The 23852-nt window shown below is 49.7% G+C and overlaps 1 protein-coding gene across 9 annotated transcripts in view; it reads right to left on the minus strand.

The window, feature by feature from the left end:
• Positions 1-23852, minus strand: part of slc2a9l2 (solute carrier family 2 member 9, like 2) — a 768327-nt gene that overhangs the window by 55397 nt on the left and 689078 nt on the right. For 8 of the 9 annotated variants that reach the window (XM_072495986.1, XM_072495985.1, XM_072495983.1 and 5 more), the window contains one exon: positions 12647-12774. In XM_072495986.1, the coding sequence (XP_072352087.1) occupies positions 12647-12774 (128 nt within the window). Of the gene's footprint in view, positions 1-12633; positions 12775-23852 lie in introns of all 9 variants that reach the window. The other variant, XM_072495989.1, reaches the window with a different exon arrangement.

Genomic DNA, 23852 nt, shown 5'->3' on the forward strand with positions numbered 1-23852 from the left:
ACTAAGCTATTTACATGGGAAGGTGCCTGGTGCAGAGAAGCAGTATGCAACAAGAGTAACAAAATCAAGACTATATACAAACCAGGGAAACGATCAAACAAAGCAACAAAACAATTCAGAGAGTCCATAAATTCGAATAGTTCATAAATGTAGTCTCTGAGGTGGGCGCCGAATTCTGGTTGACCGTAAGGATGGCACACCACTCATCGTCCGGATCAATGCTGTATACCGATAGAGGCTGGATTCTTTGCTTCGGGGACACCCTGGGCGGGATTCTCCGCAATCGGCATGATGTCCGCCAACCCGCGCCAAAAACGGCGCGAATCAGTCTGGCACCGCACCGCCCCAAAGGTGCGGAATTCTCTGCATCTTGAGGGGCCGAGCCCTCACCTTGAGGGGCTAGGCCCGCGCCGGAGTGATTTCCGCCCCGCTGGCTGGCGGGAAAGCCCTTTGGCGCCCCGCCAGCTGGCGCGGAAATTACTTTGCCGTGTGGCGCATGCGCGGGAGCGCCAGCGGCCGCTCACGGCATCCCCGCGCATGCGCAGTGGGGGGGAGTCTCTTCCGCCTCTGCAATAGTGAAGACCATGGTGAAGGCGGAAAGAAAAGAGTGCCCCCACGGCACAGGCCCGTCCACGGATCGGTGGGCCCTGATCGCGGGCCACGCCACCGTGGGGGCACCCGCCGGAGCCCGTTCGCGCTGCCTTGTCCCGCCGTTCAAAAGGTGGTTCAATCCACGCCGGTTGGCGTGTGTTGACAGCGGCGGGGCTTCGGCCCATCGCGGACCGGAGAATCGCCAGGGGTGGGCCCGCCGACCGGCGCAATTACGGCCGACCGGCGCGGCACGATTCCCGCCCCCGCCGAGTCTCCGGTGGCGGAGAATTTGGGACACGCCGGGGGCGGGATTCACGCCGGCCCCCGGCGATTCTCCGACCCTGTTTTTTGTAATGATACAGACTCGAAAAGGCGTCTTCGGGTCCTCGGTGTCAATATCGGGTAGCAGGTCCGAATCGGGCTCGGTGACCATGGGTTGAATGGCCCGGACATTCCTGCAAGGCTGGCTGGAGTGATGAGAGTTGGCAGGCTGAGCTGATCTGCATAAAGCAGCATAGTGGCCAAGGTTGCCACATCGCGGGCATCGTCGGGATTTGGCAGGACATTGCTGCTTTAAGTGGGCGGAGCCACAGTTGCCGCACGTTGTAGCGTCAGTATGTTCGCTGCGCTACCGCGCATGCGCGGTGTGGTCGTACATGGAGCGCACCTGCGCAGTACGTTCGTTGACGTCGTCATCCTCTCACTCGGTGTGCACAAGCACAGGAGTCCCCGAAATGGCCGCCCTCATCCAGGCTGAGGCCCTGGAGTTGCTCGATTGCTTGGACCAGTTCTGCCTCATGGGGAACTTGCCGCGCCTGGATGTGGGAATATCCGACTAGTGGCGTGTTCATGTAGCACGCAGGTCTCGATGGCAATCGCTAGGGTGAGCTGCTTTACCCCGAGGAGCTTCTGGCAAAGGGAGTCCGACTGAACACCGAAAACGATCTGGTCGCACATCATGGAGTCGGAGGTAAGCCCGTAATTACAGGACTGCGCAAGGATGCGGAGGTGGGTGAGAAAGGACTGGAAAGGTTCATCCTTACTCTGCAAACGCTGTTGGAATACATAGTGATCGAAACTTTCATTCACCTCGATGTCACAGTGACTGTCAAACTTAAGGAGGACCGTCTTTAATTTTGATTTATCTTCACCATCAGCAAAGGTGAGCGAATTGAAAATGTGGATGGCATGTTCCCCGGCCGTGGATAGGAAGAGAGCGATCTTCCTGGTGTCTGAGGTAGCTTCCCGGTCTGTGGCTTCCAGATAGAGCTGGAAGCATTGTTTGAATATCTTCCAGTTGGCCCCCAGGTTACTGGTGATGCGGAGCGGCGGCGGCGGGCGGACGCTGTCCATTGTGCAGGATGACTGTATGCTGTATGACAGATCACTTGCAGGTCGGTCTAAGAAGTTCTAACATCCCTCAACTACTGGTACCATGATGTGTTGGGTGCTCTGGATCCGTGGAACACATACAGGCCACCAACACTTAAAATAGTGCAACACTATTTTATTAAGTTAGAAACTGATGAACATACTTTCACTGTGGGTTAACACGATGTTAGACTAAACTAATTGTTAGATTAAACTAAAGACCTATGCCTGTCCTAACCAGTCTATGCACTCAGCACATGGTGAGGACCTGTGCTGTACGCTGTAAGCTCTGTCCTACTGAGAGGCTGCATCCCGAATGAGCAGGAACTCTGATGCCCTCTGTCTATATAGTGAGTGTGCTCTAACTGGTGATTGGCTGCGGTGTTGTGTGTGTTGATTGGTGTTGCTGTGTGTCCATCAGTGTGTGTGTCTGCACCATGATATACTGGTGCATATTATGACACCGAGGTGATGCAGTCTCAAGTCAGACCTTCTTGGGTCAGAACTGCTGGAGGTCATCCTGCAAGGCCATCCGCAGACCCTCCCAGAAAAGTTAGCAGCCTTCACCAACTGTGTTTCAGCCACTGGGGTGGCAGCGTGTAGGAGCACTGGGACAGACAAAGACACCTACAAGACACACACAAAGGGAATGCACAAGGGAAATAGTTGACTTTTGTATGTAATATTGAATGGTTTGATGTATAAAGTTGGTTTGGAATGTTCATTTTATGGTGTTTTTTTATTTCAGCATCATGACCAAGAGGACGCAGCAATAGTCAATAACAGAGCAAAGGTATATGAAACGGTTGGAGAATGGGGAACTTGAGTTCAATTCAAAGGTTAAAAGGTTGCATTCTTCCAGAATCTGATGGCCAATCATGGACACTCTGGCTGGAACAGGAGTGTGTTGTTGCTCTTCGCCCCCCGCCCTTCGCTCCATATTAATTGTATCAATTGAAGTTAAGTGCATGCAGGTGGAGGGCATCAACTGGATGGTTACTTTAGCACATATAAAGAGAGTTACAAAAGTTTCCTACTCTAACCTGGAAGGAGCCAGATTTGAAGAATTCATTCTGAGGGTAACATTCACGGTCAATGACAATGCCATCCTGGCGCTGCTCTAACGTCTTTAACAGGCGGGAGATTTCACTGAACACCTCCCGAGCGAAATGATAATGTTCACAAACAATCCTTGTTGATGTTCCAGGAGAAATGTTTCCTGGACATCCCAGGTGGATGCGGCTTCCTGCAAAGAATCCTTCTCTTCCATCTGCCTGTTTGAACACCATGGGCTGGATTCTCCGCCGGAGGGATACTCTGTTTTGCCGGCAGCTTGGGGGTTTCCTGACGGTGCGGGGCTGCCCCACAATGGGGAACCCCATTGACTAACCGACGAGTCGGAGCATCCCGCCGTCAGGGTGAAACAGAAATGTGGCGTGGCAGGGCGGAAAATCCAGCCCCTTGTCTCCTCTGTGTCAGCTTTGCTCAATCTCTCCTTCAGATGGATAGAAATGACTGTTCCTGTGATAAGGTGCAGCTGATCAGAAGAGAACCCATGAAGTCGAACTAATGCATTCACCGCATGCTCCAACATGCCCTGTCACCTTCACTACTTTTAAATTGCAGCACAAATCTCCAAACACTTCAGCTAATTTGGCAACTAACATGAAAGTGGGCAATGATTCCTTTGAATAGTGCTTGTATGCAGTGGGGGGAGTCATTCATTCTGCTTAATGTATGTTCAGCGACACCACGTAAAGAGAAAGCCTCAGTTGGAGCATTGTGGTTGTAAATAGCACCACAAGAGTTAAGTGAAGTATGTGTGGCTTGGATGTTATTTTGGAGAGAAATGGCATCCATATTCTGAAAATATGGGTGCTGCAACCAGAATTTGCTGCAATAAACTCAGCCCTCGGAACATTTAAGCCATTAAAGATAGAGGAACCATTGAATAAAGAAGTAAATCATGGCTTAAAGATCTGAAAATCTTTTGAGCACAGTTAAAGGAGGCACTTTCAGACAATTAAACTCGCATTTCACACGAAAGGCAGTTGTACTAAAGAAAGCAGTTAGCGAATCATGATGATGATCACCTTTCCTACCCTGATTAGGTCATAGAACCTCTTGCAACCAGGAAGGAGGCACCATACTCCTGCTGCTGACTTCCTCTGCCACGTTGTTATAACCTGCCTACTGACGATTGGCTGGGGATTAATGACTATCCCACAATCCTATGGGAGTATGAACTTCCCCAATGAGGGGGGCGGAGAAACTCCTACTATAAATAAGCTGGCCAGTCCAGGAACCAGGAGGAAGGAGAAGGTAGCAAGGGAAGTTACTGCTACTGCTATGTATATATTGTTATAGTAAATAAACGTTATTATTTTGTATCCTTAAAACTCGTGCTGGATTCTTCGGGGCCCTTACAAAACTGGCGACGAAGGTAAAAGTGAATAGCTGTCTACACTGCTGAAGCCACCTCCCTGGATTTTTGTTGGATACAGGTTGGAAGTTGTTTTCTATTATAACATGCCTCTGTACGGACGTTTGGATGTTTTTGATGCTGCGCTGGAAAGCTGGAACCAGTACACACAACGGATGCGTTACTATTTCCGGGCAAACAATATCACTGAAAACGAGCGCCAGGTGGTCATATTGCTCACCGCCTGCGGGCCGCATACGTTTGGGGTGATTAGGAGCCTTACGTACCCAGCTGCGCCGGACACCAAAACGTTTGACGAACTTGTGAATATAGTGGGGCAACACTTTAACCCAACCCCGTCCACGATAGTCCAGCGTTACCGGTTTAATACCGCTGAGAGGACCCCTGGAGAATCCCTTGCCGATTTTTTTATCCAGGCTACGCGGGATTGCGGAATACTGTGACTATGGTGAGACCTTGTCAGAAATGTTACGCGACCGTTTGGTTTGCGGTATTAACAATGCGGCCACCCAGAGAAAGTTGTTAGCGCAGCCAACATTGACTTTTCAACAGGCAATACAAATAGTCTTGTCCCGAGAGAGCGCAGAGCGAGGAGTACAGGAGCTAAAGGGAATGGAAGTGCATGCCTTGGGGCGAAACCCTTTCCGCCCAAAAACGTCCCCCTGCACTCCTGCGGTACCTTGGGCGAGGTAACGACCAGACCGACGCCAGTGGCCATCGGACATTCCTCCCCGAAGGGAGCCTTCTCCAGAGCCAATGGATGAGGAGCCATGTCCGTGTCAGACTTGTAGGCGCCGACCCCGTCGCGGACGGCGGTCCTGGGGACGCCAGAGGCGCCGTCGTTCCGACCGAAACTGGGACCAGCCCAGGGGCCGTAACTGGGACCAGCCCAGAGGCCGTACCTTCCATGTGGATGTACCTGCGGCGACCACTCCTGAGGACGTGGAGACGGAGGACGACTGCCTGCAGCTGCATTGTGTGGCAGCTCCCCGTGTGGCCCCCATTAAGGTGACAGTACGGGTCAATGGCCACCCGCTGGAGATGGAGTTGGATACTGGCGCAGCGGTCTCCGTGATCGCCCAGAGGACATTCGACCGCATCAAGCAGGGTATACAGACCCTTACACTAACTGACTCACAGGCCAGGTTGGCCACCTACACGGGGGAACCACTGGACATTGCAGGAACTACAATGACCCCTGTTGTCTATGGACGCCAGGAGGGGCGTTTCCCACTTATCGTAGTGCGTGGCCATGGGCCCAGCCTGTTGGGTCGGGACTGGTTGCGCCATTTGCGGTTGCAATGGCAGCACATCCTCCAAACAGTTTCTGGAGGGTTGACTGAGGTGCTAGGACGATACCCAGAGGTATTCCAGCCTGGTCTGGGGAAAATAAAAGGGGCCGTAGCCCGTATCCAAGTTGAACCAGGAGCCACACCGCGCTATTTCCGGGCGCGCCCAGTGCCTTACGCTTTGCTCGAGAAGGTAGAAGGGGAGCTCACTCGTTTGGAGAGTTTGGGTATTATCAGGCCCGTCCGTTTTGCTGACTGGGCAGCACCAATTGTGCCAGTAATGAAGCCAGATGCCACAGTTCGCTTGTGTGGCGACTATAAACTTACAGTGAATACAGTTTCCCGACTCGACCGATACCCAATGCCTCGCATAGAGGATCTCTACGCGAAACTTGCAGGCGGACTCTCATTCACAAAATTAGATATGAGTCACGCCTACCTGCAGTTGGAGCTGGACCCTGCCTCCCGACCATATGTAACAATTAACACACACCGGGGCCTGTATGAATATACACGGTTGCCCTTTGGAGTATCCTCTGCCTGCGCAATTTTTCAACGTGTTATGGAGGGCATTTTGAGAGGTTTACCACGTGTGGCTGTCTACCTAGATGACGTGTTGATTACAGGGACGTCGGAGCAAGAGCATTTGGAAAATCTGGAGGCTGTCCTTAAACACCTTTCGGAGGCTGGAGTCCGTTTACGTCACACAAAGTGCGTATTTCAGGCAAAAGAAGTAGTCTACCTAGGTTATCGGGTGGACCGCGAAGGTCTGCACCCCGTCGCAGAGAAGGTGCGTGCAATTCAACATGCCCCCGCCCCGACTGACACTTCGCATCTTCGTTCTTTTCTCGGTCTCGTAAACTATTACGGGAAGTTCCTCCCCAATCTGGCAACTACGCTGGCCCCCTTACACCTGCTGCTAAAGAAAAATCACACCTGGGTTTGGGGTCAGCCGCAAGAAACCGCTTTCCGGCGGGTAAACCAACAATTGTCGTCGTCTGGGTTACTAACCCACTATGATCCGGGAAAGCCTTTGCTCGTCACATGTGATGCATCCCCGTATGGTATTGGGGCTGTCCTGTCCCACAAGATGGAGAACGGGGCCGAGCGACCGATAGCTTTCGCCTCCCGCACATTGACTGCAGCGGAGAAGAAGTACGCGCAGATCGAGAAGGAGGGCCTGGCAGTGGTTTTCGCGGTGAAACGCTTCCACCAGTATGTGTACGGCCGCCATTTCACTATCGTGACTGATCATAAGCCCCTGCTGGGACTCTTCAGAGAGGATAAGCCGATACCGCCCATTGCTTCTGCACTGATCCAGCGCTGGGCTTTGTTGCTTGCTGCATATGAGTATTCTCTGGAGCACAAACCAGGTACGCAGGTAGCAAATGCCGACGCACTGAGCCGATTGCCTTTATCGACCGGCCCCATGTCGACCCCCACGACCGGTGAGGTGGTCGCAACCCTAAATTTTATGGACACCTTGCCTGTCACGGCATCACAGATCCGTGAGTGGACCCAGACGGAGCCAGTCCTGTCAAAGGTTCGGCACATAGTCCTGTATGGTGGGCAGCATAGGCAGCTCCCAGGCGAGTTGCGGGCATTTTCCTCCAAGCTGTCAGAGTTCAGCGTGGAAGACGGCATCCTCTTGTGGGGGACGCGTGTGGTTGTCCCGGAAAAAGGCCAGGAGCTGATATTATCAGACTTGCACAATGGGCATCCGGGCGTGACCAAGATGAAAATGTTGGCCCGGAGTTATGTCTGGTGGCCAGGCCTCGACACCGACATTGAGAAGGTGGCCCAAAACTGCTCCATTTGCCAGGAGCATCAGAAGCTTCCGCCGGCCGCGCCCCTACATCACTGGGAATGGCCAGGGCGGCCTTGGGCACGCTTACATGCAGATTTCGCAGGCCCTTTTCAGGGATCCATGTTCCTTCTACTAATTGACGCCCAGTCCAAATGGCTGGAGGTGCATAAGATGCAGGGGACAACGTCCTGCGCAACAATTGAAAAAATGCGTTTATCATTTAGCACGCATGGCCTCCCCGAGGTGCTGGTCACGGATAATGGCACTCCATTCACGAGTGAGGAGTTTGCTAGGTTTACAAAGATGAACGGCACCCGCCATATCCACACTGCCCCTTACCACCCGGCTTCAAATGGGTTGGCAGAGCGTGCAGTGCAAACATTCAAAAGAGGCCTAAAGAAGCAGTCTTCCAGATCAATGGACACGAGATTGGCTCGGTTTTTGTTTACGTACAGGACCACATCCCATACAGTGACTGGGGTAGCTCCCGCAGAACTCCTAATGGGCCGGAGACTTCGCACCCGCCTTAGTATGGTCTTCCCGGACATTGGCGCAAAAGTACGCCACACACAAGAACGGCAGGGACCGGGATTGTCTCAGCATCGCCCGATTCGGCAGTTTGCGCCCGGTGACCCAGTATTCGTTCGGAATTTTGCTGGTGGTGCCCAATGGGTTCCTGGGGTAATCTTTCGCCAAACGGGCCCTATATCGTACCAAGTGCAAGCCCAGGGTCGTCTCCAGCGAAAACATGTAGACCACGTCCGGTCCAGAAGATCATCCCCGCAAAAGATTCCCCGCCCCTGGAGCTCAGTTCAACAGCGGCAAAGACCAGAAACAAGGGAAGGTAGTCCTCCAAATCTTCCACAGGTGCCTCAATCAAAGCCTGCGCAGGTCATGACGGGACCGAATGGGGACAGAGACGCTGACATGACGGAGGCAGCAGACTCTGACTCCGAGATGGAGACACAGGATCAATCAGAGGGGGAATCCTCGGGTCCACAGGCCATGGATGTACAACCACGCCGTTCATCACGGAAGCGCCGGTCTCCGTCTCGTTATACGCCGCCTGATCCAGTGCCGCGTGCAAATGGCGTCCGGCCTGCGGCCAAACAAGTTCGACGCCTTCCTTCGCCAGGGCCTACGGTGGATTCCTTGGACTTTGGGGGGGAGGGATGTTATAACCTGCCTACTGACGATTGGCTGGGGACTAATGACTATCCCACAATCCTATGGGAGTATGAACTTCCCCAATGAGGGGGGCGGAGAAACTCCTACTATAAATAAGCTGGCCAGTCCAGGAACCAGGAGGAAGGAGAAGGTAGCAAGGGAAGTTACTGCTATGTATATATTGTTATAGTAAATAAACTTTATTATTTTGTATCCTTAAAACTCGTGCTGGATTCTTCGGGGCCCTTACAAAACACGTCCAACCCATGCTCGTTTCCGGTGGAAGCCTCCTTGCCCCTGGAGAACAGAATCTCCCTGCAGGCCCTTACAACCTGCAGCATTATCTCCAGGGAGGCATCAAGGAAGAATGGTGCTACATTGCCACATCGAGTCTCCATTTCTGCAGATTTTGGCATTGTCGACACACTTGTACAATTCTTCTGATCCTTACAGGGCCCTTTAAATTTTGCAGCGGAAAGAGTCTGATGCGGTTGCTACCATGCCGGCTTGCATGGCATTGGTCAGGAAACCTGGAAGCCAAATGCAAATGCAGTGGCTAAGTTTGCTGAAATTTCTGGATTCCGTACTGCCAGTTCCCCGGATCACAATCAGATCTGGAAGTTAAAGTTCAACCTAGACAAGCAAAGCTTTTCTGTTTAACTGTCTATCCCACCATTTACCACTCAATCTCTTTAATGGACTAAGGGCTGGTAAGTACAGAAATAGAAAACTCCAGGAAAAGCATCAAGACATGACAATTCAAACTTACTCGGTAAACAGAACTGACACAGAGCAAAGTGTAAAGAGAAGACCTGTATGTGCTTATACATGATATTGGATGGACAAGAGTGGACTATTAATTAATTATTCAATCAAATCATTCAGGTAATTAAAGAAAACAAGAGTCAAGATCGATTGTTTTCTCTATCAACTGAGCTCTAAGATTACATTCATGTCAATAATTCATCCAAGCATTCTTCTCCGAGGCAGTTTTCCACAAGGATAGGATTTTACAATGTGCTAAAGCTCAGACTATATGAACGGCACACCAGCTTCCCAGTGGGATTCCATCCATTAGGAAGAAGCCTAACTGTGTTTTTAAAATAAATTTGGAGTACCCAATTCATCTTTTCCAATTAAGGGGCAATTTAGCGTGGCCAATCCACCTACTCTGCACATCTATGGGTTGTGGGGGCGAAAGCCACGCAAACACAGGGAGAACGTGTAAACTCCACATGGACAGTGACCCAGAGCCGGGATCGAACCGGGACCTCGGCGCCGTGAGGCAGCAATGCTAACCACTGTGCCAGCGTGCTGCCCCTGCCTAACAGTGTAAAGAGCAGAATATTGTTGGTGGTGTGCAGTGATGTCACTGCAGCGCCAGAAGAGCTATTGAGTGACCTGAAAAGACTAGACGCCTCCTGAGGATCAGAAGTGGTACCTCAGCGAAGATCTCAGAAAGACTGGGAACCTTCAGCGTTGGGGGTAAGACCCAGATAGAAAAAAAAGACACAAGGCTCCCTGCCAGCTGATAGATGGAGACAGGAACACGGCTGAAGTTCAGCCTCAACTCCTGAATCCTGTCTCCCAGAGGGAAATTGGACTCCAGGAGTTAGGCAGCAGATCTCATTGCCTACAATAATCTGTGGCATAAGAATATTTTTTCTTTAAACAGTAGTCTCTTTCTCTTTTCATTGTTGGTCATGTTGTCATACGGACCGTAAAGGATGCCAGATGGATGACTTAGTATCTCAAAAATATGAATGGTTAATTGTTGCTGGAAGATCATACACCAACAGCTAGGAGTTGTGGAATTGCATCCCACACAAAGGATTTCACCAATTTCCCACTGAATTTATAGCAGGTAACAGGGAAAACACCTGCAGTCAAGAACCTTTCCCTGATTTATGTTGATATTGTTGTATCGATGATGTCAAATATAAAATTTTATCTACTGGACTCACATATGGAACTTTTTCAAAAAGGCAGTTTCAACTGTTAAAACAAAGACACTGGCTGAAGATGGCTGCCATATGTCACCTGATGTATGCAACTGCAAGCTGGCTAAACATCTGGAAACTTCTAAAAGTTGATTACAATAACCCCCATATCCTTGTGGAATGTCGCAGCTGCCCTTGTCAGGACTTTCCGAAAACAGCAAAGACAATAAGACCTCAGACTTTCTGCCTCCAGGACTACCAGGTAACCAAGGAGAACTCTCAAAACTGATTCTGCACAGGCAAGTGCTCAGGACTCCTTTCAGGCTCTATTGTATGTTGATGGTTTGGATCATGGGAGGTGGAAACACCTTTGTTGATATGAATAGACTATCAATTGTTTTCCATTGCATATCAATGGCCAGTTGCCACATGGTTACAACTAAAGTATTTTATTACAAAACAGCATTTCCAGGGAAAAAAAATGAAGGACTACCGCTTTACAACCTTCCTCAGTCACGAACAACAGTGATGAACTCAAGTAATAAAAGCAGAAAATATTGGAATAACTCAGCAGGTGTGGCAGCATCTCTGGCTAGAGAAACAGAGTTATTATTTTGAGTCTATTTGAGCTCTGGAGAAGAGTCATACGGACTTGAAACGTTAACTCTGTTTCCCTATCCACAAACACTGCCAGATCTGCTGAGTTGTTCCAGTATTTTCTGTTATTATTTCAGATTTCCAGCTTCCGCAGTATTTTGCATTCATTTTGGTGATGGACTCGTAATCAGTGAACCCTTTATATCTTTGCCTTTTACCATCAGGTCTTAATTTGGCCAAAAGTTAACCCCCTCTACCTTGCAACCTACTTGTGCGCATTTGTGTTGCGACAGATGTGGTATGTGTTTACCTTTAATATTTTGATATCTTTAGCTAAAAATGGCTTTTTAGCACACTAAAAATAAGCCCCTTACTCATTAAGCTCAAAGAAGTGTGCTGGACTGAGTTATTTGTGATCAGCACATTAATAGTGAAGTACATACACTGAATTGGTACATTGGTCCTTGTGAATTTCAAAAACCCTACTATGTTCAAATTCAGGAAACGGGTGGGGGGGGGGGTCCCCTGAATCCATCCTCATCTGGTTGTAACAGTATGTGGTTCTAAACGTGTGGCCACCGTCTCTATCTTCACCCAGAACTCTTTATGCGAAAGTTGAAAAAATGAGTACAAGCAGACTATCCAATGATGGGGCTTTCACATCTCTCATGTCAATAGCTGATACCAAAGAGGTGCATTTTCCAGAAAAATGCACTGAATGGGGACATGAGCTGAAAGTCTGACTGGTTTCTCCCTTCGATACTTTAGAGGTTCTGAGGCCAATTATTGTGCCCCGACTGCTTATGTGCATGTGATTTGCGGAATCAACATAGATCATGGATCATCGCTGCCTCTCAACTCAGTTTGACATGTTAATTTGAGCGAATGTTGATTACCATTAAGGCATCAATGGATGACTCCTGTCCAGTCCTTTTTGGTTGATGACCAAGAGGATTATGACAATTGGCAAAAGAACCGGGAAGAGATGAGAAATATTTTGCAAAACAAAATTACTACGATCTAGAATACACCATTTGAAATGGTGCTGAGAGCATATTTAATCATAACTTTCAAAACGGAAATGCCTTAAAAGAAAAGACTATGCAGAGCAGCTGGGAATGAGCAGGGATGGGGTGGGGGGGGGGTGCTTGGTCTAATTTAATAGCTTTTGCAAAGAGCCACCACAGATGTGATGAGCTGAGTGACCTCCTTCAGTATTGTGTGATTCAATGAAAGGTTCGGGTAGTGCCCTAGACAAGAACGGGAAGGGGCAGGACTGGTTATAGAAAACCAGTCGTTCAAATTCCACTGTGTATTATCATCCTGTCCTTTAAATATCTCAAGATTGTTTTCTAGGATTGCAATGCTGGTTTTAATTTACTTATCCAAGTTTATATTGCTCGATATTTTGCAGTTACAAGTGCTTACATTTAAACCATACCTGGATAAAAGGGAAAAGAAGTCCAACGGCAAAGTTCGAAAGCCAGAGCACTGTACCACCAATCATGTACGCAGAAGGTCGGCAGGACTGATCAAACATCTCACCAGTGAGGACAAAAGGAATCCCCCCTGAAAGTAAAACAATGCAATAGACAGAGATTTAAATCAAATGTTTTTTTATTGCATATTACAGCATCATAGATGTACTAATGAACTAACCCAAGATTATTGCATCAAATTCATCTTAGAAACAATTGTTAGGAAAATAAAGGTAGTTTTAAGGGATTTAAATTTGTATTGGTAAACATTAGAAAAAAGGATAGTTTTAAGTGGGTTTAATTTAATTTTTCCGTGTCTACATTTAGATTCTTGTTGGACAGAGGTGTTTGTATGTATGGGGGTTGGTTCGTTTCCAATGGTGTTTCCATTGTGCTTAGAGGGGGCTGCAGCGTGAAGAGTACAGAAATAGGCCAGCAGAGGGATGCAGTGTGGGGCTTTGTAAGGTAGAGAAGCTTTTAAGTTTCAGTTTTAGCTGAATTTGTGGGCAGTTGGAGACAAGTCCTCGGGGAGTGAACATCTCTTAGTTCTGCCTGAAGAAAGACTGGACAGGACCGGAGCTGTAAAGAGGTAGGCTTCCTAAAGTACAAGTTCCAGTCCAGATAACCAGGGAATTAGGACATAAAGAATGTTTATGACGACAGGAGTTAAGAGAACGGAGACCAAGGTATTGTTCAGAAGAATTCAATGGAGAGTGAACAAAGTGTTCTGAGTTAAAGAGACAATCACAGTAACTAAATTTAAAGTGGGACAACAAACTTCAGAGGTAGACAAAATTTTCTAAAAATAAATTTAGAGTACCCAATTATTTATTTTTCCAATTAAGGAGCATTTAGCATGGCCAATCCACCTAACCTGCACATCTTTTTGGTTTGTGGGTGTGAAACCCACGCAGACGCAGGGAGAATGTGCAAATTCCACACGGACGTAGACAAAACTTTCGATGTAATTTTAATAGTCTGAGAATCAAGAGTTAAAGTAATGGTGAGCAGTTTGCACAGCAGTAAAGACAATGAAATTCTAAAGGGGTTGATGTACAATGTTGGCCTGGATTCACTGTTGAAAGTGGAACAGAAGTGTCAATTGGAAAACCTGGCCTGGATTTCAGAATGTAAACCGCTAAGTGAAAGCATAATTTATAGGAAGATTTGAAAGTGTGACTTTTTGAAAGTGGCATTTAAAATCACTCATGTGGAAGCCGAAGCTCAGTGAGACAAGGTGGCTCATGGTATAAGAATCATCTGGGGCGGATTTTAAGGAGAAATCCACAGACCTTTGCTTGGATTCAGAGAGGAGTGTGTCTTACCACAGTTATCGTGGGTGCTTAAAAAGACTATGTGTGTTAATGGGACCATTGTAATTTAAGATGTACTCTGTAATCCATGTTAATGTTAAAATCTGTGTGTAATTGTTAAGGTAAGGGGGGGGAGTAATGGAGTATTGTGTCATAATCTAATTTTTTTAATGATTAATAAATATTTTTTTTCTTGTTTAAACTAACTAGCAGTCCTGTGACTTTGCTCCTCCACGTTTTCTAAAAGAAAGTTAAAGTTCCGGTCTTTTGAGCCAGGGTTCCATTCTGGCATCTTCCCATCCAGTTGTAACATCAACTGGGATTGTAACACAATCAGAACTTTAACTGATACTTTTAAAAGCAAATTGTATTAGTATCAGGGAACTCTCCCATCCCTCTCATATTCAACGTCCCCCTTAAATAGATAATTGTTATTTCTTTTTGCAGATTCAAACATAGGTAGCTTTTGTTTGATCAATAACAGAACAATTGAACTTCTGAATGCAAGATAGAATATTAACATCACTAAATACTTGAGATTGCATGGACTATGATCTAAGTGGTTGTATTAGAATCTTGCCCCTTGACCCTGTGGAAACCTAAAATGACCAGCTGGAGTATGGTGGGATACTTGACATAAAGGTTTAAAGTGTCCCAAAGAAATTGCTGCAGCTACCTCATTAATTTAGTCAGCAGACAAGTGGCTCCTTGTAAGTTGATTACACTGTCTGGAAACTGATCGGTTTCCTGACGAGATCACCCTCCCCTTTGTATTGTGACATACAGACCTTTGTTTATAGCAGTACCATGGACATCAATTGATCACCTCGGCTTTTGTATTGCTAATATACCTATCTCTGTAGAATTACCGCAGAATGCATTGACGTCATCTGATCACCTCTCCTTTGTGTCAAAATTATACTTTTGTCTTAGTCTACGCCAACAGAAAGGCTCAGAAATTTTTGATGTCACTACCTGTGGGGGATGCTTCTTTTTGGTGTATAAAGATCTGTCCATCCCTTTTGTGTGTCAGAGTGTGCTTGGCTATAACCTTTGATTGTAGTGGTCACTCTCCTTGCGCAAGTAAAACTTAATAAACTTAACTGTATTGTTATCCATTACATTTTCAGTTTAAAGCCTTACTCGGAGGTCAAAGTTTTCGACAACCCTCACCAAGACATTTATGCTCAAGCCCATATTTGCTTGGTACTGGTGGCTGGAATAACCCATCGTGTAACGTCTCTGGCATTTATGTGTCCAGATATCTGGAAACTAGGGCGGTTGCCTGCGCATGAAATAGGAATTACCCCTGTCCCCCCAGCACCAAAAGGCCCATGAATATGGGAACTGATCCAGGGAATATATTTATTTTAATGCTGCCTCCAGGGATTCCGACCTTCTGCCGGGACATTGAATGCATGGAAATGGACATTATGCCTCATCCCTCTTAATGTACAGCCAGCACTAAATTGGTGAGGTCTGACTGAGGCTTGGCAGTGGGCGCTCCTGGCATAGGATGTACCCATCACTGGTACCAGCCTTGTTCAGGTCTGTAGTTTTCCTTGTATGGAGAAGCTGGAGGTGGAAACTGGCAGAAACAAAGCCAGGTCTCCCATTTTCCCTTGGGATTTTCATCCTGTTATGAAATGAAATGAAATGAAAATCGCTTATTGGTACAAGTAGGCTTCAAATGAAGTTACTGTGAAAAGCCCCTAGTCGCCACATTCCGGCGCCTGTTCGGGGAGGCTGTACGGGAATTGAACCGTGCTGCTGGCCTGCCTTGGTCTGCTTTCAAAGCCAGCGATTTAGCCCTGTGCTTATTATCAAATTAAGAGAGGGAGACCAGTAAAACTCAGGAATTTTAGGCCATAGTCCATCCCCCATACTAGTAGACCATTCCCGCAGACATGCATATGAAGACCGGGACATTAATCAAGATGCCACACAATACAACAAGTCAGCATTAATTGATCATAAATCCATTGTTTGTTTCTATACTGGTCTGATTACCCCTTTTGCTTTACACCATTTTCTACCATTAAATTTCTCCTGCATTCCACCCTATCACAGACCTTTCCTTTATTCTTGCTTTCCCTATCCCCATTCCCTGACTCTGTAGTTGCTTAAAACCTGTTAACATTTTCCAGTTCTGATGAAAGGTCAGTGACTTGAATCATCGAGTGGAATCTTGCCTCCTTTCAAAATGTTCTTTCCTCGGGATAAGTGCGGGTCCCCTGCTCAATAGTCTGAGTCCGAGCTACCTGCAGAATGTTCTCAGAGACTGACAACTAAGAGACTGCCACTAAAAGCCAAAGCCGGTGAGTCCCTCAGATTGAAAAAAGCTCCTTCCAGAGGAATTGTGTTAACGGCCTTTCCTACCCGTGACCACATCATTTCCTGTATTTTCTGTTTATCTTGCTTGTTTCTCGTGCCCACAGAATTTTGCTTCGAACTGTTTCCATTTTGTTTTCACACATGCAGTAAAGATTGTGCAGATCTACAGCATGATTCAGCGGCCGCATTGCAGCCAGTGTGGATCTGGCCACGTCATTTGAATAGGGGGAAAGGCCGAAGTCGAGATTCACGCCAGGCGCGAACCATTTTGCGATCCGCTCCCAATGGCGAGTTCCGGACCGCGCCCAGAAATGGCCCAAATATCATTAACCCTCATTTGCATTAATTTCAATCTTAACGAGATTGAAGTTGAATGCATGGCCCTCCCAGGAATTACCCGACTCCCCTGTGGGAAGTCACACGGGCGTTGTTTAGTGCTTCTTTTCAAACATGTGAAGCTGTCGTCATGGCTACTGAGGGGAATTGAGGAGTTGAGTCGCCAACTCCATTTTCCATTGTGCAGCTCAAGGACACCGGAGCTGCAGCAAGGTACTCGGGTGAGGATGGGGGCTTAGTGGTGGTGGGGACCCCTCAGGTGGTAGGGTTTGATCAGGGGGCTGAAGCATTCTAGATCCGTGGTCGCTCCTGGGTCAGAGGGGTGAGGGGCTTTGTGTCTGTGAGGCCTTCAATCCATCTTTAAATATTGTGGAGACCCGTAACAGGGCCAACCACAGCTGCAGTCTGTCTGCCCTACCAAACTCTTCCAGGACAGAGACCTGCTGAAGCGTCTCTCTTGAAATTCAATTTCACTCCCTTTGACTGTGAGCAGCCTCTAGCTTCACAGCTGAAGACTATTTCAAATGAGGAATTAGCCTTATTAGCTAAAATAACACTTCACACTCCTCAACAGGCAGCATGGTAGCACAGTGGTTAACACTGTTCCCTCGCAGCACCAGGGTTCTGACCTGGGTTCAATTCTGACCTTGGGTAACTGTCTGTGTGGAGTATGCTCTGGGTGCTCCGGTTTCCTCCGACAGTCCAAAGATGTGCAGATTAGGTGGATTGCCATGCTAAATTGTCCAAAGATTAGGTGGGGTACCAGGGATAGGGCGGAGGGATGGACCTGTGGGTCAGTGCAGACTCGATGATCTCCTTCTGTACGGTCGGCATTTTATGATTCCATTTTATGAACTCTGAAGTGCCTCCTTGAGGGCACACGTGCCATGTCTCTGAGGATAACTAGAGCACTGCTTGGCCTAAAAATGTTGAAGCCTGAACAATGTGCCTGAACTCTAGGAGTGTCAGCACCATAGAGGCACCTGCGAACAATCATAACACTAAAGAGCAGGGCTTCAGCACTGTGGATCTTCTCGCAACCAAAGGGTATGTGTGCGGATGAGTGGAGGGCAGCTGAGCACAGTCTCCTTAATGTTCCTGGCAGAGGTCTGGGGTCATTCCATGTTCGAGCGGGAACCTGTGTGGCTGGCTCTTAGGGGATAAGGGATACCCGCTGAGGACCTGGCTAATGATCAGTACGGAGGCCGGAGACCGAAGCGGAGACCTGGTACAGCGAGGACCATGCAGTCACCGGGTTGTCATTTAGCGGTGCATCGGACTCCTCAAGATGCGGTTCCGTTGCCTCGACCGCTCCAGAGGTACCCTCCAGTATCCCGCCCGGAGGGTTTCCCGCTTTGTGGTGGTCCGCTGTGTCCTCCACAACCTCGCACAGCAGCGGGGCGACAGGCTGGAGGTTTGGGATGAGGAAAATGTGGCCACCTCCAAGGAGGGAGAGGGGTCAGGGACGAGGATGATGAGGCGGCGCCGGGTCAGCAGGGGCTGGAGGATGAGTCCAGGGAGGAATCGGAGGACCAGTGGAGACTGCACGACAGGCGGCATTGGCGAGGGTCTGGCAAGCCTGGAGACCCAGGAAGGCCCTCATACTGGCCCGATTCACATAGGACTTGGCCTGGTCAGTCATCGCTACCTTGCCCACCATGCCACCCTCATTTACCACCCTTCTAGGATATGTGTTACATCACTCCGGGTGGTGGACTGTGGTGGCACCCTTAGCGGGTCACTGTCGAGGGCAGGGAGGTGATGATAACCCACAAAGAGCTGAGTGCCAGTGCCCCTCAATCTATGCCAAGTCTGATCCCTGCCTGTCTGTTGAGTGCTCGTTCACACCTGCACAGTGTGCCCAGTCGGGGGGAGGGTGAGATGCCCGAAGAGATGGGCCAAGGGTTGGGAGGTCGGCCCGCTTTGCAGATGAAAGTGACAGAGGCATCATACTAGTTGTGCACAAGGGTGTTTAATGTGTAATACAATTTCCCACTCTCCCAATTGTGACGGCCCACCCCTCAACCCCCACCCCCTTCTCCCTCACCCCCTCCCGCGGTGCCCTTAGTGATCCTCGATGTGCTTTGCCTTCCTAGTTCTAGCGCTACATCTAGATGTATCCCTCAGGACGCATATCTGAGGTGGAGGCAGCCAGCTGCTTACCTCATCCCATGGCTTCCAATCCCCCTCGCGGGTTTTCTCTGGCGGCTCTGGCGCACTTGTCGGCAGGCAACGCACAGCTTTGCCGCCCTGTTCCAGGTGCTGAATGTGAGACGCAACCTTAGCAAAGGGGTGGATTTCGGGAGTGCTGGTGGCCACCGTCGCTACTCCATGGTTGGCACCCAGCGCCCCCTCCTCCCGGTACTGGGTGACATCCCCTCGTGAGGCGGTCATTCTGCCGAGGCCCTCAGCCATGGCCATCACCGACTGCCGATGCATTGGACACCTTCACTAATGGTGCTGGCGTCGTGCACCAGGCCTTCCACTGCGGTCGTCACCCAGGTGTTGGCTCTGGTGCCGCGCTTTGCCAGTGACATCTCTTGCCCCCGTAGCTTCCAGGACTCCAATTGGCTATGGATCTGCTGGAGTGTCCCAGACACCTCCCTCTGAATGTCCTGACCACACCCTAATGTCTCAATCAGCTCCGGGAATACCTCTTCCACAAGCTCAACATCAGGCTGGTACCCAGCTGGGTCCTGGGATCCAGCAGACCTTCGACTGCTGTCTCGCCTGTGGGTTCCTGCGTCCACCTGATGTGCATCAACAGCAGTGTGGTGCTCACCAGATTGTGCCCCAGAAGCCTGGCCACTAACATTTCCCCACCAAGGTGTGTGTATCTGCGCTGAAGGAGGGTGGTAATGACAGTTGTGATGCCTTAATCGTGTCTTCTCAGACCTCCCCTCCAAGGTTGTCTCTTGGGAGGCTGGAGAAGGGGCCACTTAGGATGGGCCAGCGCCGTCGGCTGGAGGGCCTGTGGGAGAATAGACATGTGGTCAGTGGGAGGGATGGGTCAGTCAGTAAGGCAATCACAACTTACGTTTGACAGGTCCTTTGGGTGGAGCCCGGTGGTTCCTCACCTCTGCAGTGTCCGCCAGCCTCCGTGTGGGTGACCGCACTGTCCTCGGCCACCCCAGTCGCCTCCAGGCCTGCTCCTCAAAGGAGGTGAGGACTCTTGAGTTTGGCACACCACCGCCAGCCTGGGGCCTCTCCTGGCGATTGTGGGAGATCTTTCCCTGAGGAGACACAGAGAGGGCATCGTTAGCCACATGCGTGGTTCACAATGGTGGGAGGGGGGGATGTGAAGGAAGGGTGGGGTGTTGAAGGAAGGGTGGGGGGTTGAAGGGAGAGTTGGGGACGGGTGGATGCTCGTGAGGGGGCGGAAAGGTCTCAGGGGAGGGGGAAACATTGGTGTCTACCCAGTCATGCCGTTCGTGTAGGTTGTTGACCTTTTCCCGGCACTGGGGGCCAGTCCTCTTGGTCAGACTCACTGAGCTTACTGCCGCCACCACCTCATCCCAGGCAGCACTGGCTGCCCTCTAGCTGACCCTGCAAGGCCCTCAGGGGAACAGGGCATCTGACGGCAGCACGGTAGCACAAGTGGATAGCACTGTGGCTTCACAGCGCCAGGGTCCCAGGTTCGATTCCCCGCTGGGTTCCTGTCTGTGCGGAGTCTGCACGTTCTCCCCGTGTCTGCGTGGGTTTCCTCCGGGTGCTCCGGTTTCCTCCCACAGTCCAAAGACGTGCAGGTTAGGTGGATTGGCCATGCTAAATTGCCCTTAGTGGTTAGGAGGGGTTATGGGGATAGGGTGTAAGTGAGGGCTTAAGTGGGTCGGTGCAGACTCGATGGGCCAAATGGCCTCCTTCTGCACTGTAGGCTCTATGTTCTATGTTCTATCTCCCTTTGCCTCCACTGTATCTAGCTGCATCCCCAAATCAGCATCCCCAAATCTTGGGGCTGGTCTCCTCAGTGCCATAGTTGCGAGCTGACTTGGGTTGGCTGAACAAGTTCAGCTTAAGTGCTGCTCAACCTTGTTAGCAGGGGGCTGGCGAGCGCGGTCCCAGCGAATCAGCTGGCTAGCCTTCATTTGCGACGAGAAGCCTGTGGAAATGAAATGAAAATCGCTTATTGTCACAAGTAGGCTTCAAATTAAGTTACTGTGAAAAGCCCCTAGTCGCCACATTCCGGCGCCTGTTCTGGGAGGCTGTTATGGGAATCGAACCGTGCTGCTGGCTTGCCTTGATCTGCTTTCAAAGCCAGCGATTTAGCCTGCCTCGTTAAGTGGACCAATTAACATAGAATAGCGTTCCCGGCCTCACTGGGCTGAGCGGCGGGAAGCTTGCGGCAGTTCCAGCTCGTTACCACACTTAGAAATCTTTCCGGACAATCACGCCCATGGTCACCAAAAAAGCAAGACACAGATCTGTTCCTCAATAGTCGGCTTCTTTCCAGGATGCAATATTGTAGATGTCTGCCCCTATCTACCAACTCAGTGACTTGTTGACTCTCTTCATGCCCTTGAGCACAGCACTGAAACAAATCAGCTAATTAACAGCCTCTTAAAGGGGCATCTGACTCTCTTTGGGCGTGCTCTTCTCTTTCATCAAGCAATGCCCATCACGTGTATCTTTTAGAACATCATCAACCAACCATTAACAGATATCTCTTTCTTTCATTAACCCGAAAAAACTTCATAACATACTTAAATACAATGCAATCAAAGGAATTTTTTTTCCATATTCCTTACAGCTCGTCATTCCACAAGACATCCCTCTTGTATGACCTTGAATAATTTCTTTGAGCAAGTAATTCTCTTTATTAAAGTCTTAAAATTAGTGACTTGTGTTGATCCATTTTATTTTAGAGATCTTGGGCAAAATTCTCCGACCCCCCGCCGGGTCGGAGAATCGCCGGGGGCTGGCGTGAATCCCGCCCCCGCCGGTTGCCGAAGTCTCCGGCGCCGGAGATTCGGCGGGGGCGGGAATCGCGCCGCGCCGGTTGGCGGTCCCCCCCGCGCAATTCTCCGACCCGGATGGGCCAAAGTCCCGCCGCTAAAATGCTTGTCCCACCGGCGTAAATTAAACCACCTACCTTACCGGTGGGACAAGGCGGCGCGGGCGGGCTCCGGGGTCCTGGGGAGGGTGCGGGGCGATCTGGCCCCGGGGGGTGCCCCCACGGTTGCCTGGCCCGCGATCAGGGCCCACCGATCCGCGGGCGGGCCTGTGCCGTGGGGGCACTCTTTCCCTTCCGCCTCCGCCACGGTCTCCACCATGGCGGAGGCGGAAGAGACTCCCTCCACTGTGCATGCGCGGGTATGCTGTCAGCGGCCGCTAACGCTCCCGCGCATGCGCCGCCCGGAGATGTCATTTCCACGCCAGCTGGCGGGGCACCAAAGGCCTTTTCCGCCAGCTGGCGGGGCGGAAATTCGTCCGGCGCTGACCTAGCCCCTCAAGGTTGGGGCTCGGCCCCCAAAGGTGCGGAGCATTCCGCACCTTTGGGGCGGCGCGATGCCCGTCTGATTTGCGCCGTTTTGGGCGCCAGTCGGTGGACATCGCCCCGTTTCTGGAGAATATTGCCCCTTTTTTCTCACCAGCATTTCCCTTATACGACCAAAGCAGCAAAGATACGACACAAAAGGTGAACAGGCAAAAGAAAAGCTCACGGTTTTGGCGGGGGAGGGGAACCTGCCCTTTACCTCTTCTATGCTTAACATCCCAGGCCCAAAACACTCATTCCAGGTTAAGCAGCGTTTCACTTGCACCTCTTTCAATCTGGTCTATTGCATCAGCTGCTCCCAATGTGGTTTCCTCTATATTGGAGAGACCAAATGCAGACTGGGTGATCGCTTTGTTGAGCATCTTCGGTCTGTGCGCATTCAGGACCCAGACCTGCCTGTTGCTTGCCATTTTAACACAAGACCCTGCTCCCATGTCCACATGTCTGTCCTTGGCCTGCTGCAATGTTCAACGCAAACTGGAGGAACAACATCTCATCTTCCGGTTAGGCACGCTACAGCCTTCCGGTCTCAACATCGAATTTCAGATGATTAGCTCTATCCCACCTCGACCCCATTTCATTTTAACAGTCTTACCATTTCTTTCTTTCTTGTCTTTCTTTATATATATTTACCCCCATCTTATCCACCTTTCCTTATCCTTTCTCCCCTTTGCTATCCCCCCTTCTCCTCCCCCCAATCTACACCTGTCGCAATTTACCCTCTGATGTTAATTTCTCTGCTGTTTGGCCTTTCACATCTTTTGCCCTCTCTGGGGACTGCCATTAGCACTCTTTCCCCTTGGTTTCTGTGGCCGTTAGCACCCGGTTTCCCTGGGTTTCTGTGGCTATGACTCATCTTTCATTCTCACTCCACAGTACAAATATTTCACACTTTCTCTGTTTTATAGCTTTGACAAAGAGTCACTGGACTCGAAACGTTAACTCTTTTCTCTCCCTACAGATGCTGCCCGACCTGTTGAGATTTTCAGTATTTTCTCCATGGATTGGGGTATTTAGAAGGACGGAGAATCTTGGAGCAGGGATGGGGGGATATCGGGCAGGGGGGATGTGGGGAATGTTGGATTAGGGGTGGGGAGGGATGTTGGGTCAGAGGGTGGGAATACCGTGGTGGGGGGGGCGGTGATTAGTTTGGGGGTTCGGAGTGTGGGGGTGTCCTGTGTGGGGTTCAGTCTGGGCCTGAAAAATAGGTTATTGTTTACAGATATTCACCTGAGGGTTTGGGAGAGTCACTGTCATGGTTTCAGAACAACCCATTCAAGTCAGGAAATACGCTTTTAGATGGTTTGAGGAGATGGACTGCGACACCTCTAGTTTGCAATTTGTCCTTTTGAGACAGTGTGGCAGGCGTTAAACCCACAGACCAAGAGTCGGCCGACCCTCGGTGGATATCTTTTGCAGCCCGTCATTGTACATTCTAAAAAGAAATACCAGTTCCAGAAGATTCCACACTGAGTACAGTTTATGTTTTGAAAGTTATGAACATGATTTGCTTTTACTGGGCATGACAATTAACAACGGTTAAAGCATTTCTGAGCTCCTCCTCCCAATTCACAGTTGACTTTAGCAGGGAGCCATATATGTCTAGAGTTTTCAGGGAGCATTTCTCTAATCGCAACACCAGTGAAGAACAGTGTGCACAACATCAGTATTTCACTGAGGAGATGGTCCTGT

The sequence above is a fragment of the Scyliorhinus torazame genome, chromosome 3, assembly GCF_047496885.1.
Source record: "Scyliorhinus torazame isolate Kashiwa2021f chromosome 3, sScyTor2.1, whole genome shotgun sequence".
Lineage (NCBI taxonomy): Eukaryota > Metazoa > Chordata > Chondrichthyes > Carcharhiniformes > Scyliorhinidae > Scyliorhinus > Scyliorhinus torazame.